Source organism: Staurois parvus, unplaced genomic scaffold, assembly GCF_062004578.1.
Source record: "Staurois parvus isolate SC_StPar_1 unplaced genomic scaffold, SC_StPar_1.0 ptg000858l, whole genome shotgun sequence".
Classification (NCBI taxonomy): Eukaryota; Metazoa; Chordata; class Amphibia; order Anura; family Ranidae; genus Staurois; species Staurois parvus.
In genome coordinates this window covers 1,678,910-1,695,155 of record NW_028318654.1, presented here as the reverse complement: position 1 = coordinate 1,695,155, position 16,246 = coordinate 1,678,910, and the positions used below count along the sequence as shown (strand labels likewise).

Genomic DNA, 16,246 nt, shown 5'->3' with positions numbered 1-16,246 from the left:
TCGGGCAGTGCCCGAGTTTCCAAATGGTCAGTCCGCTCCTGATCCAGACCTTCCCGGAGTCCGAGGCTGGGGAAAGGAAACCCCACCAAGGGCCTGGGAACAAACTAAAATAACAATTCTAATACGAAAAATCCCCATCAATTAACATTGGGAAATGCGGTTGCACAAAGGGGGTCACTAAGAGACAGAAAGAAAAGAAAGAGAAGGGAGAGGAGAAAGACGTTGGGAAGGAACAGAGGAAATTAGGGGAACCAAAAAAGAACCAGACAGGAAAAGACCAGGAGAAGGGGGAACAGGTAAAGAAAACAGGATAAGACAGAGCAACCCTACCACCCAAGGGCCCAGACAGACCCCAAACTGGAGAGCGGCTATGCCAGGCCACTAGAACCACTTTAACTTTCACCTCCTATTACATAGTTTTGCTAAGTCTAAGGCTAGGTTCACACCTATGCAGTTAGTTGCGTTTGATCCGTTTCTGCAGTGCTTTTTGCGGTGCTTTTTGCGTTTTTGAACATGCATTTTTGCCACTTTTTTATGTTTTTTTTTTCTTGTTGCTAGCCAGATCAAACGCAAAATGCAAAGAGCAACAAAAACGTGGCAAAATCACGTCAAAAATGCACTACATGCTTTTCTGCAGCATCTCCATTGAAGTCTATAGAACCAAAAATGCAACGTTTTGCATTTAAAAAAAGTCACTGACCCAAAAAATGTCCCATAGGAAATCAAGTTAAATGGACTGTAGTTCGTTTCTGCAAAACGCTGAAACAATGCTTAGGTGTAAACCTAGACTAAAGGAGAGTGTACAATCAGATTGTCTAGTGTATAGCCAGCTTTAGGCCCCTTTTACACAGGTGGCTGGGGGGCAGTAAATCGTAAAAACAATTTAACCACCGCTGACCACCTACCTAGAGTCTACAATATCGCTGGAGAGGGCTGGTCATGAGCTGTAGCTGTGATGCTTTGTGTGCTAGCTACAGCAAATTTACGGCACCGTGTCAAGCTGACAGGTGGCACCGTCTGTCAAACTCAGCCATTCAAGTCAAAAGGGCCATGCTGCAACCGTGAGTCAAACGCTTGGCTTACCATTGCGGTGCATTAGTCCCATTCAATATTGCTGTTTGACAATTGCACCGGAACACATGACAGTGATTGCTTCGCCACACTCTGAAAGGTGATCTACCCCAGATTGCTTTTCAGAGCTTGGGCTCGTGTGAACTTAGCCCAAGCTTGTTCACACTAGCCTGAACTTTAAAACAAATGCATGCTGGTGTGATGGTGAACTGGGCACATAGAAATCAGTTGTTTTCTGGGTACCCCTGTGCTGAGCTATGCAGATGAATGCAGCTCAATGGACATCTGGTGAACGGGCATTGACACTTGCTGGCTCTGCCCTTGATACACAATCACCAACACGGGAAACCAAGACTGACACATAACAGCAGTTGCTCACTGACATGCAGTGTCTGAGCCAATATGTACTAAGTGGGATGGAAGGTGTAATTACACACAGAGCAGATACCTGCCTGCCCATGTCCTCCAGTGAGACGATCACCATGACCCTTGCACTCTACATATAATGGATAACCAGATCTGCTCTACTAGACCTCGACTTTTCCTGCTCCATCCAGGTATACCAGTGATGACATGCTAAAGGGAAACTCTAATGGTTTGGGCATTTTAATGTGATACTTAAAATGTTTTACACCTGTTTTTTGTTTTTACTATTTATAGAAAATCTTTATTATACAAATCAACATTAACCACTTGCCCTCCAGAGGATTTACCCCCCCTCCCTGACCAGGTCATTTTTTGCGATACAGCGCTGAGTTACTTTAACTGACAATTGCGCGGTCATGCAACGCTACACCCAAATGCAATTTACGTCCTTTTTTCCCATAAATAGAGCTTTCTTTTGGTGGTATTTGATCGCCTGTGTGTTTTTTATTTTTTGCCCTATAAATAAAAAAAGACCGACAATTTTGAGAAAAAAACTATATTTCTGACTTTTTGCTACTAAACATGTTCAGTAAAAAAATTTAAAAATCAAATTTCATCATAAATTTAGGCCAAAATGTATTCTGCTGCATGTCTTTTGCTAAAAAAAAATCCCAATATGTGTAAATTAATTGGTTTATGTGAAAGATATTACGTTTACAAATGGTGATATATATATATATATATACTGGATCTTTAAATTTTTTTACTAATGTGGCAATCAGCGATTTATAGCAGGACTGCGGTGGGCATTCTGACACTGGGGAGAACTGACTTGGTGTCACTGACATCACCAGTGACACCCATACAGCGAGCAGTGCTAATAAAAAGCACTAACACTGTACTAATGGCACTGGGCAGGAAGGGGTTAACATCTGAGTCAATCAAAGGGTTAACTGTGTGCAGTGTGCTGTTTTACTAAAAGGCTGTGTGCTGTGTTGCAGTGAATGCAGGGTCCGGGGAGACCAGATATAGTGAATGCAGGGTCCGGGGAGATCAGATATAGTGGATGCAGGGTCCGGGGAGATCAGATATAGTGGATGCAGGGTCCGGGGAGATCAGATATAGTGGATGCAGGGTTCAGGGAGATCAGATATAGTGAATGCAGGGTCCGGGGAGACCAGATATAATGAATGCAGGGTCCGGGGAGACCAGATATAGTGGATGCAGGGTCCGGGGAGATCAGATATAGTGGATGCAGGGTCCAGGGAGATCAGATATAGTGGATGCAGGGTCCTGGGAGACCAGATATAGTGGATGCAGGGCCCGGGGAGACCAGATATAGTGAATGCAGGGACCAGGGAGACCAGATATAGTGGACGCAGGGTCCAGGAAGACCAGATATAGTGGATGCAGGGTCCTGGGAGATCAGATATAGTGAATGCAGGGTCCGGAGAGAGCAGATATAGTGGATGCAGGGTCTGGGGAGACCGGATATAGTGGATGCAGGGTTCGGAGAGATCAGATATAGTGGATGCAGGGTCCGGAGAGATCAGATATAGTGGATGCAGGATCCTGGGAGATCAGATATAGTGAATGCAGGGTCCGGAGAGATCAGATATAGTGGATGCAGGGTCCTGGGAGATCAGATATAGTGAATGCAGGGTCCGGAGAGAGCAGATATAGTGAATGCAGGGTCCGGAGAGAGCAGATATAGTGGATGCAGGGTTCGGAGAGAGCAGATATAGTGGATGCAGGGTCCGGGTTTTATAACACTCTAAAGTCAACCTAACTGAGAGCCAGGGGCAGACTGACCATTCGAGCATTTGGGCACTACCCGAGGGCCCATGGTCAGTAGGGGGCCCCATGAAATGCCCCTGGTACTTTTTATAGGCTTTTTTGGGTGTGCTCTAAGTGTGGGCAAGGACACAGGGGCCCCATGATCCCCTATTGCCCGGGGCCCCATGAGTTGTCAGTCCGCCCCTGCTGGGAGCCATTTAATTTTTTCTAAAGCACTGTGTATAGATCATTTTACTGGACTGGTTACCAATAACAGCACCAACACCCCCAATTGAATAGACAAAAAATATAGAAAAATTGGGCATTAAAAGTACCAATACACGGTAATCTGTTCAAGAATATATATGTAGAATGTACAGGGATTATTTATATACCTTCAAAACTACAGTATATATTAGGGAGGATGTAATGCCATTACACAATACTCTGCATTATTCACCCCCTGCTTGGCTCACATATGTACAACCGGCCTGCTGATTTAGGAGTAAGATTGTCCTCACATTTCCAAGCTGTAATCTGCAGAAGGGTGAGACCACTTTTCAGCGAGTTTCCCAGATATAGATCTGCCTCCTCAGGGGACACATTGGAAGCAAAAGATAACTTGATCTTTGATCCTCCTGATAATTATCTTTCGCCTCCTAGTTATCTCCTGAGGAAGCAGATTTCTATCTGAGAAACGCGTTGAGAAGGGGGTCTCACCTCTCAGATGACGGCTTGGAAATGTGAAGACTTAATTGTACTCCGAAATCAATAAGTTGTGTGTGGATATATGAGCCTAGCAAGGGGTGTTTTGTGGGGAGCTAGGAGGTTACTATGTGAACAATGCAAAGAGAAGGATTGTGTAATGGTGCTAAATCAATTTACTATGTTTTTGGCATATCAATAAAAACCTGTCCATTTTCAATATACTGTATTGTGTATATTACTGTATTTTGGTACTTTACAGTAGAACTGAATATGAGATTTTGTTTCCAGTTTGTATGCAGTAAAGAATGCTTATAACGCCTGTCAGTTTTTTTTCCATCTGTGTCCCATTGTGGAAATTTCCCTTCACTTCCTGTCCCATATCCAAAACAGGAAGTGAGGGGAGAGGAAATAAACAGAAAGTGAGGGGAGAGGAAGAGGACAGGAACTGGAGAAAGTACAGAGAAGGACAACCAAACTGATAAGAGGCATGGAGGAGCTCAGCTATGAGGAAAGATTAGAGGAACTGAATGTATTCTCTCTTGAGAAGAGGAGATTAAGGGGGGATATGATCAACATGTATAAATACATCAGTGGTTCATATAGTGAAAGCGGTGTAGAGCGAATCACCCTGAGGTCATCACAGATGACAAGGGAGCACTCTTTACGTCTGGAGGAAAAGAAATTTAATCTCCAAATACGGAAAGGTTTCTTCACAGTAAGAGCTTGACAATGTGGAATAGACTCCCTCAATTGCTGGTTCTGGTAAACTCAGTAGATTGCTTTATGAAAGGCCTGGATTCTTTCTTGGATACACATAATGTAACTGGATACTAACATTTATAGGTAAAGTTAATCCAGGGAATATCAGATTGCCTCTCGGGGGATCAGGAAGGATTTTTTCCTCTGCATGAGCAAATTGGATCATGCTTAAGTGATGTTTTTTTTTGCCTTCCTCTGGATCATTTGTGGGTATAGGATGGTGTATATGGTATTGTACTGTATCACTTCTATTGGTTGAACTGGATGGACTGTCTTTTTTCAACCAAACTAACTATAAACTCCATCCAAAATGATGGAATCCTGGCTGTCACCAGAACTATGGTCCCCACTGAAAGATTTCCCTTCTCAATCTTATTCTGGTAACATTGCAAAATTTGGGATTTTCTTTCTCTTTCACTCTCCGTGATATCGAAAAAGAGGACAGAGATGGTGAATAGAAAGGCAGACAATGGACATTTCCATTACAGTCATTGTGCCATTGTAGATGCTTTTCTTCCAATCAGGATCCCTTTCTAGTAGAGTACACTCTAGTCCATATAGGAATTGACATAAAAGCCCAAGCACTGATGAAGGGGTTACTTTGGTCCCCCAAAATGCGTTGGATGCTGTTTGTCTACCCATTGTCACTTCATAGTCAAGAATAAAGCTATATGGACATTTGATGTTATCAACTGGCACTCAATCTGTTTTCTTATTTGGCCTTCTCAAGTTGGGTGGCACCCACCTGGTGGAACTCTCCCCCAACTTTGTATTTTTTTGAGCCACCAAAGTCATTCAAAAGAAAGCTGCTATCATCCACTATTTGATACCCAAATCTGAGTCCAGTATCTAAAGTTTTTTCTACTCTTGAGCAGTAAAAACCCAACAGGTGTCCTAATTCCTCTCCACCCTATCCAAAACTATGCAAACGGTTTGCCTTCAGTTATACTTCAAAGTCTATTTTTTGTATAATTTTTGCCCATAGCACTTGTGTATTATAAACAACATTTTTTATCAAATACTTTTTTAACACTATTATATCTTTGCTTCTGATCTTTTGCATCCCTTTAAAACGCTTCCTGTTTACATGCACTCTCTCCATCATCTACTGAACATCATTGCTCTGGACTCCCTTTCTGATACTGATGATGGTAAGCCATGTCTGTGCAATGTGCTCCAGCTCTTAGTAGTCTCCATCAAGGAGACATATGACGGGGTGACATAGAAGATGCAGGAGCACAGACAGTTGTCACACCAGGACAGGAAGATCCTGAACAAGGACCATCATGATAGAATCACAGATGGTATATTGGACAAAGAACTGTCTCATGGGGGATCATTATTTTGCTCTTTTTACTGATTACAGTGCCAGAGTCTGTTTGTGGTGCAACGAAACTGGAAACAAGATGTAGGCCTTCTAGATGAGGAGCAGTGGGCAGAAGCTCTTGAGGTTATTCCTCTAGTTTCCTTGTCTCCATCTCAAAAGCTTACTCAATTGTCTACGTAGAGCTCAATTGTAGTACATAGAGCTTATTATACTCCATAGAAGAAGTACACACCTGTGTGTGTTATCACCTCATTGTCCTGGGTGTATGAGCAATGTAGGTACATTGATACATATGCAGAAGAGAAAGGAGGGTGCCAGGTGAAGGTGAGTAAAAAACATGTGTACACATGTGTTTTTTTTTACTAACCTTGACCTGGCACCCTCCTTTCACTTCTGCTTGTCTTCGAGGGATCCTCCATATCCTTGATGAGGAGCTGCAGGTTCCATCCTAGGTGCCTTGCCTCTTTGGTCCATTCCCTCCTTATTCTGGTCAGCCCCAGGACGCATTGACTGCTTCCACAACTGTCACCACATCTTTTGCATAGGATCCTCACCATCCCTGATGAGAATCCATCGGTTCCATTCCACGTGCCCTGGTTCTTTGGTCTGCATCCTCCTCCATTGGCCCATCTCATGGACATATTGGGGTTTATTTACTAAAGCTGGAGAGTCCAAAATCAGACTCCCTTCTGCATAGAAACCAATCAGCTTCCAGGTTTCATTGCCAAAGCTTCATTGAACAAGCTGAGGTTAGAAGCTGATTGGTTTCTATGCAGAAGGGAGTCTGATTTTGGACTCTCTAGCTTTAGTAAATAAACCCCATTGACTCTGTGACCTTCCATCACCACATCCTTTGTACAGTCAGTCCTAACCTTTTTCTTTATTTTTGCCCACTGTTACCATCATATTCTGTATTGTGTGAGCGCTTAATTTTTGTTGATTGTATTGATGATCATTGCATGTAACATTGATACATATGTTGAGGAGGTGCCTGAAGTTATTTCGGTATTGGACCTCCATATTTGGCATGATTAATGACATTGGTCATATCAGTTTACCTATAGATCCTGAGATTGCACTGTTCAGCATCATATCTGCAGAAATGCTATCTCCATGGCTTAGACTGATGGCCATACGGTTACTTTTTCTAGCTCGAAAATGAATAGCTCAGAAATGGTTGTCTCCTATCCCACCAACACCTCTTCAATGGCAAAATATTGTCCAAAAAACCCTTGATAGCGATAAGCACACCAACATAGAGGTTGGCTGTTCATTCATTGCTGGTTTATTCTGTTACCTAATTCCATGATATTATATTCATGTTATTACTTGTTCAGAGGAGCTCCTAGAGCTCTTCATTCTTTAACTGCTGTCCTTTTTTTTTTTTTCTTCTTTTTACTTTGCTATGTGGTTTGATTTTGTACACTGGCAATTACAGTCGAACTATTATTTTTTGCTAATTATCTTAATAACATTAGTGAGATATGTCTATGGAGTTTTTTTTTTTCATTTTTCACTATTTTTTAATTTACATATTCCTTAAACTGTTTCCCTCTTGCTATTTTGTATATTAAATTCTAAAAAAAAACAAAAACAAAAAAAAAATAAAAATAAATAATTGATTAAAAAATAAATAAATACATAAAATCAAAGCTCCAGATTGAAAGGATGGAAAACAAACTTCTGAAATGAGAGTGTTCAGGTTTACATTTACTTTGAAGAGAACATATGAAGGGGGACCGGTGATCTGCTGAAACTGATCTCCTGTAAAGTCAACAAAGCTGCACACAGCTTCAAAGAGGGGAGCTTGGCACACATTTTCAACACTCGCCATGCAACCCTAATGGACGGGTTTATGTTGTTGAATGGCTCGCTCTGCAGTTCTGCATTCATTAAGCTTTATCATGCATGGACCCACATTTGTAGGCAAATTCAATCTGCGTTAAAGCTGAACTCCAGCCTCCCTACAGTCATGCACAATTGTACAGGCTCCTCTGCTGTAGTGAGACTGCTTAGTCTGATTTCACTGCACACTGTGAGCTTGTAATAGTGTGCACTAGAAGCTACAGCAAGTCTGATAGAGCCTTATTTCCTGGCCGGAGGACAACCAGCATTTTCCAGTGCTTTCCTCCCCAGCCTGATTGTCCCTGGCCCACCCTTTTCACTGATTGGATTTCAGTTCTGTCAGTCATGGAGGTTCAACATCACATGTGTGAACTTGGGTGGTCTACAGGCAAATGAAGCCTGCCTAGGAATGCCCACTCCTCCATAGATATCCACCTATCAAGGCATTGTAATATTTGCATATCTCTTCCCAATAGCCAGTTCAAAGCTTGCATCGGTATTGAGGACTCTTGAGAGAAGTACTGGCGCAGGGTACTGTGATGTTTTCAGGAAGTTATGTACAGCACCTTGCTGGCTTCTCCCACCAGCCATGATCTGCCTGCACTGCATAGAGCAGCACAAAGACCAAGTGATGACTTTACTGGGTAGAAAATAACGTATGTAAGGAAAATGTAATTAGCATATTTTTGAGGGGAAATGAGAAACCAGAGAAGGCATATGATAAGCAGATTAAACTTCAGCTTTAACCTTTTCTATTAAAGTCCCTTTCAAACTAGGGGATTCTGCCAGAGGATCCGCCTGCTCAGTGGAGGATCAGTCTGCTGATCCCCGCTGATCAGGCGGATGACAGGTCCATGACCACTCTGCATAAGCAGAGCTGTCCTCTATGGGTGATCAGATGTAAATGGATCGCCTGTCTATTTATATCTGACTGTCATCCGATTTGATCCACTAGATGGATGGTGAACGGGTCCTTATCCATCTGTTTTCATCAGATCTGATTGGATTGGATGAAGGTGGGTGAACACATGTCCATTTACATACGCCACTCCATAGAGGGCAATGAATTGTCCGATCGGACCGAAAAACAGACAGGCAGACTGAATCGGTCCACCTGTGTGAAAGGGACTTAATTGCTTCACCCAGTGGCTCAACTAATACAGGAGGGAATTCTACCCACAGAAAGAAAAAGACAGAGGTACTAACTTCCTCCACTCTATCTTAAACTCTTTTTTGTGGAATTTATATCCTATTCTAGATTACCAAGGCAATGTTGGCATTCTAATATTAAAAAACAAAGAAAAACTAACATACATAATGTAAACCAGTCCTGCAAAATGGCATAGGTTGCTAGTGCTGTTGGCTGCCTACAGTACTTACATACACCTGTCCATCATGGTCAATCAAAGGACAACATTAAATACATTGAAATCCTTGTACCTGCAGAACCCCAAACCCAGTCTTCACAAAGGGAGGAAAAAACCCTCATACAGCATACTGGCTCCTACTGGAAATGCTAGTTACCTGGTTGCCACGCTGAACCACTAAATTCAATACTTTCTAAGTGTTGCTCTGACCCTTCTCTGACTTCACAAGTTGAATGCTTGTTCTAGGTCATTAGTGTAGAAAGCATTGAAGACAGAGAATCAGCATGACAGACAGCTGGCCTTTAAAGCAGTATTAAACCCAAAATCAAATATCTTTTGTATTGCAGCTTGCAAATTTTTACATGAGATGTCTGCATTAATTTCCTTTTTTTTAGGCTTTCTTTCTTTTTTTTCAACTGGTGATCCAGTCAGTAAGTTTGCTTTTTTTTTTTTAAAGAACAATCTATCCTGCAGATGTAGCAGTTAGAGGATTGAGATAAAACATATTCCACTGACAAGGGTACTTACAATGATCAGTCTTTATGTATGTAAAACCAAAAGGAGAAAAATTGTTTGCTGTAATGGCTTAAAATAAACAAAGTGTTAGCTGGAGTTTGGCTAATGCAGTGTTTCTCAACCTTTTCTCAGTTAAAATTTGTTACAATCTTGAGGCACCCAATTCTAAAATGTAAAAAAACTCAACTAACAGCTTTACATAATGGAGCAACATCCACACATGTAGGACACCCAACGTGATTTATTCTTCCAAAGCAAACACACCTTGGCACACTGGTACTGACTAGTATTCCAATGTTTCTCCCTCTCACTGAGATAATGTGACCGCAGTGCTGGCTGAGAGGGGCAGGAGAGAGGTAAAACAGTATGCTGTACAGATGCCTGATGCCCTCCTGATCAACCAATGACGTCATTGGTAGTTGGGATGCCGGTGGCTAGAAGGTTGTAATGGTGCACAATGAAAAGCTGTGGTTTTGTGTAACTAAAAGGAAGGCTTCATCATCCCACTGGCTTGTATACAATTTTGGGGCAATTTTTAGGCATTTGCCAAGGTACCCCTGAAGAAACCTGAAGGCGCCCTGGTTAAAAAGGCTGTGTTAGTGTATCTAGACATGCTACTCCATCTAACCCCCACCCCTGGACTGAAAATGCTGCTGTCCAAATCTGTCCCCTGTGCTCCTTCATCCAGAGTGGGGGCACTCTAATACAGGAGGTGTGTTACTGGCCAGACCATCAGGTGAAAACAGAGGGGAAAAAGCCTAAAAAAAAAAGAAAACTAATGCAGCCACCACATCTAATCATTGGTAAGCTGCAATATATAAAATTATTTGAGATAATACCGCTTCAAGGAGGTCAGCAATAGCAGTCTATGGAACTCTCTCACAAAAAAAATGTCATCCCAATCCTTGCAAATGTTCATTTTATGTATACGTCCTATACACAGATGCATATTCAGATTATCCATTTAAGTTATTACTTTTGAGTTTGTCATTTATTGGTGCACCATCCACAATCCACATCTTCCAGTAAGTGTCATGCGCTAGGCATTATCAAGAGATTGCAATCAAATGCACTCCCAAGGTATTCCCTGAGTTCATGCTGCTGAGGTTTGAGTCACCAGATGCCTATACCTACCAATGTAGAACTACAAATCCCAGCAGGCTGCCCATTCTCATTGCATGAAAACTCAAGAACAGCTGACAAGCCCCAGTGATAGAGTTCATGGTTCCTTCTATAGGTAGGTCAATATCTATAGGTCTGTGTAACTATAGGTCCTAGTAGGACAATATCTACAGTAATATGTATGACTGGAAATCAACCTTTTTAGCATCAGTCAAGCCATTGTAGAACTACAAATTCCAGCGTGTCAGAGGTTATAGTCTTTTATTGACTGATGCACTGCGTAGTGGTTGATGGTGCTGGTATTCTGGGACTCTGATTCCTTCCATAGGCTGTCAGCTCCATCACATATAAACTCTTTACTGGTCTAGAGTTGTCTAAGCAGGTTAAGGTTCCTATATGAAGTTATGACTGACTGTCCAATTCAGGTAACTTTTTCTTTTTAGCTTTGGATAGATTGGGAAATGGCTAAAACATCTGCCAGGCTTTAAATTCTGTCCGTGTCCCATTTGTAGCAATTACCCCTCTCTTCCTTTCCTAATGACATCTCATCCTCCCACATCACATTAGGGCAGGTTTACTAAAGGATTATATAGGATTTTGCAAAGTGAATGTTTGCTTAGCTTAAATAAGGTGAAGCTATGTTCTCTTTTAGCGCCCAATCATGAGCAAGGGAAACTGAAAAACAAGATTTTGGCTTGCCTCTGATTGGATGGATATAATGAACGCAGCATTTCCTTATCCACAATGACCATTCACTGTGCACAATGAACATTCTCTAATCCTTTACCTAACCCCAATGAATCTGATGCGTAGCTGTGTATGTTTATATTTCTGTATGATGCTATCAGAACCAGGGGCGAACTAACAACTCATGGGGCCCCCGGGCAATAGGGGATCATGGGGCCCCTGTGTCCTTGCCTAAACTCAAAAAAGCCTATGAAAAAGGTACCAGGGGCATCTCATGGGGCCCCCTACTGACCCCGGGCCCTCGGGCAGTGCCCGAGTTTCCAAATGGTCAGTCCGCCCCTGATCTGAACCTATCCTTCATGCCAGATGTATGACATGCCCTTTAAAAAATACCTAAAATCTTGAACAGAAGCCAAATGAGACTTCATGGTTTCTTCTACTGAGAGAGATTGCCCTCCCGTAGATTCTATAGAGTCCATCAGAGAAACATTGACATTAAGCCCAAACCCTGATGAAGGGGGATTTTTTTGTCTCGTAATGAGTTGTCTTTCGCTGTTCTTCCTGTTCTCACATTGGAGGAGATTTACTAAAACTGGTACACTCAGAATCTGGCGCAGCTGTTCACAGTAGCCAATCAGCTTCTAACTTCAGCCTGTTCAATTAGGCTTTGACAATAAAACCTGGAAGCTGATTGGTTTCTGTGCAGAACTGCACCACATTTTGCACCATGCAGTTATTAAATAGCCCCCATTGTCACCAATAATAGATATTAATGGACTTTTGAGATACTTGCTTGGTGCTCTGTTGATTTCATTGTGATAACCTTCAAAAAAACCAGAGAATTTTGAGGTCTCCAACATTAAGCATCTCAAACATTAAAGAATGCATGTGATAAATATTGTATATTAAAACCATATACTACAATCATCACCAAAATATGTAATAAATATATTCAAATATATTCAAAATGATATGCTTCTAATATATTTAATACATGCATTCCTTCATGTATGAGATGTTTAAAGGCGGAGAACCCACAATACTTTAATTTCTTTAAAGGATACGTCACGTGCCAAACATAAAGGATTTATTTGTTAACCACTAAGACTCTTATATTGTATTACTTTAGAATATCAGCAATGGTCTCTAGTGTTTTGCATTCTTAATAGATTGTACAAATAGATTGCAACATGTGTGGACAGCTTTAGTGAATGGAAGCTTTTCTCCAACACGGGTATTTTGCATTAATTGGGGTTGAGGACTGTCATGATTGTCATAATGCTGTCATGAAATTGTCATGATTGTCATAATATTTCCATGGAACTGTCATAATACTGTCATGGTTGGAATATTACTGTCAATGAACTGTCATGATTGTCATGATAATGTCATGGAATTGTCATAATACTGTCATAGTTGGAATATTACTGTCAAGGAACTGTCATGATTGTCATGATAATGTCATGGAATTGTCATAATACTGTCATAGTTGGAATATTACTGTCAAGGAACTGTCATGATTGTCATGATAATGTCATGGAATTGTCATAATACTGTTATAGTTGGAATGCTACTGTCAAGGAACTGTCATGATTGTCATGATAATGTCATGGAATTGTCATAATACTGTCATAGTTGGAATATTACTGTCAAGGAACTGTCATGATTGTCATGATAATGTCATGGAATTGTCATAATACTGTTATAGTTGGAATGCTACTGTCAAGGAACTGTCATGATTGTCATAATAATGTCATGGAACTGTCATAATACTGTTGTGGTTGTAATGATACTGTCATGGAACTGTCATGATTCTCATGATATTGTCATTGAACGGTCATAATATTTTCATTGTTGTAATGACACTATGAAGAAACTGTCATTATAGTAATGATATTGTCATAGAACTGTCATAATACTGTCATGGTTATAATGACACTATCAAGGAACTGTCATGCTTGTCATGATACCCTTATGCAACTGTCATGATTCTCATGATAATATCACGGAACTGTCATAATACTATCATGGTTGTAATGACACTATCAAAGGAACTGTTATTATTGTAATGATAATGTCATAGAACTGTCATAATACTGTCTTGGTTGTAAAGACACTATCAAGGAACTGTCATGCTTGTCATGATACCGTCATTGAACGGTCATAATTCTCTTGATAATGTCATGGAACTGTCATAATACTGTCATGGATGTAATGGCACTATCAAGGAACTGTCATTATTGTAAAGATATTGTAATAGAACTGTCATAATACTGTCTTGGTTGTAATGACACTATCAAAGGAACTGTCATTATTGTAATGATAATGTCAAAGAACTGTCATAATACTGTCTTGGTTGTAATGACACTATCCAAAGAACTGTCATGCTTGTCATGATACCGTCATTGAACGGTCATAATTCTCTTGATAATGTCATGGAACTGTCATAATACTGTCATGGATGTAATGGCACTATCAAGGAAATGTCATTATTGTAAAGATATTGTCATAGAACTGTCATAATACTGTCTTGGTTGTAATGACACTATCAAAGGAACTGTCATGATTGTAATGATACTGTCATGGAACTGTCATGATTGTCATGATACTGTCCTAGAAATGTCATAATACAGACATGGTTGTAATGACACTGTCAAGTAACTGTCATTATGCTAATGATATTATCATAGAAATGTCATAATACTGCCATGGATGTAATAACACTTTCAAGAAACTGTAATAATACTGTCATGGTTGTAATGGCACTATCAAAATAACTGTCATGATTGTAATGATACTGTCATGGAACTGTCATGATTGTCATGATACTGTCCTAGAAATGTCATAATACAGACATGGTTGTAATGACACTGTCAAGTAACTGTCATTATGCTAATGATATTATCATAGAAATGTCATAATACTGCCATGGATGTAATAACACTTTCAAGAAACTGTAATAATACTGTCATGGTTGTAATGGCACTATCAAAATAACTGTCATGATTGTAATAATACTGTCATGGAACTGTCATGATTGTTATGATACTGTCATGGATCTGTCATGATTGTTATGATACTGTCATGGAACTGTCATAATACTGACATGGTTGTAATGAGACTGTCGAGGAACTGTCATTATGCTAATGATATTATCATAGAAATGTCATAATACTGCCATGGATGTAATGATACTGTCAAGAAACTGTAATAATACTGTCATGGTTGTAACGGCACTATCAAAATAACTGTCATGATTGTAATGATACTGTCAAGGAACTGTCATGATTGTTATGATACTGTCATGGATCTGTCATAATACTGACATGGTTGAAATAACACTGTCAAGGAACTCATGATTTTAATGATACTGTCAAGGAACTGTCATGATACTGTCATGGAACTGTCGGGAAACTGTCTTGATTGTCATGATACTGTCACAATGCTGTCATGATTGTCACAATGCTATCATGATTGTTGCAAGTGCACTTATACAGTTACAATCACCTTAATGGGAAGCCAAAATCACATTAAATGAATGGATCACAATAAATAAATGGGAATCGTAAACCAGATCTATTCAAATAAGGGACATTCCTAGGAAAAAATATTCCTGGGGCTTCCCTGTAACTGAAGACAAAGCTGTTGCAAAGGCTATAGGAGCGATCGTTCGCCCCTCGTATAGAAGAACCTGTATAGGTGCCAGCATGCTCATTGTGCACACACAGGCAGAGAACATGGACTTACTGTGAGGGATCAGCTGTACAAGGCATAGTATGAGAAGCAGCACTGTTGCTCTGGCTTGTCCCCAGTCTCTGAGATTCTTCATGGGAGAGATAGTGACAGCTCATCCCAGGTTCTCTTGTGTCTGGAGCAGCAGCAAGGCATGTTGCTATCAGTGTTCAGTATTAATCCTTCTCCATAGATGACATCATTACAGTGGGGATCTCCAGACCTGGCAGCCCTCCAGATACACAGCACCTGCACTGTGTGGTTACCTGTGCCTCCCACCTTGTTATATATGGAGCTGCAGCCTACTGTCACCGGCGCTCTGGTTTAACCAGTTTGCATAGGCACGTCCTTTAAAAGAAACACACAAGGCGAATGCAGCAGGCTTGTTTACAGCACATGCTCACATATTGATTTATGGTTTTTTGCTGGCAGCAGTACAAAGACACATCTACAAAGAGCTGAGTAAAGGCCGCTACACTTAGGTTGTAATGACATGCACTGTTCTGCCTAATGGGAAAATGCTTATCGATATACACTGGAAATGATTCTACATTGCCCCTCAAATGCCCCCTTTTTATCTAAAGGTGAACTCCAGAAAGTTATGAATATGAAAATTAAAGTGTGTTTCCAACTTTGCAGCCATATTGAAGAAACTCCCAATATATGTTTATGTGTTCCGCTTCACACAGCTTATGTAAAAAGAATTCAAAAACACATTTATTACCTTTCTAGTTATTTCTGGAGCAGGTTTATATATACAACTCTATAGGCAGAATCACGGCGGTCACATGATCAGAAAAGGTTCGGATTGAAAGGGGAGATCGGGACCTTTCTGTGAGTTGTGGACATATGTGCTAGGAGCACGCAGGGCGCGCACTCTCAGCACATATGTATTTTCTAGTTATGTTTAGAGCAGGTTTATATATACAACTCTATAGGCAGAATGTTCAGAATACCTGGCAAGGGAAAG

At 40.7% G+C, this 16,246-nt stretch overlaps 1 protein-coding gene across 2 annotated transcripts in view; it reads right to left on the bottom strand.

The window, feature by feature from the left end:
* VSTM5 (V-set and transmembrane domain containing 5) overlaps positions 1-15,662 on the bottom strand; it is a 76,349-nt gene extending 60,687 nt beyond the window's left edge. The window contains exon 1 of one of the 2 annotated variants that reach the window (XR_016306672.1): positions 15,292-15,662. Coding sequence is in view for 1 of the 2 variants with exons in the window: in XM_089655636.1 (XP_089511762.1) it covers positions 15,292-15,373 (82 nt within the window). In the remaining variant the exon portion in view is untranslated. The remainder of the gene's footprint in view (positions 1-15,291) is intronic. The other variant, XM_089655636.1, reaches the window with a different exon arrangement.
* Positions 15,663-16,246: the final 584 nt, after the last annotated feature.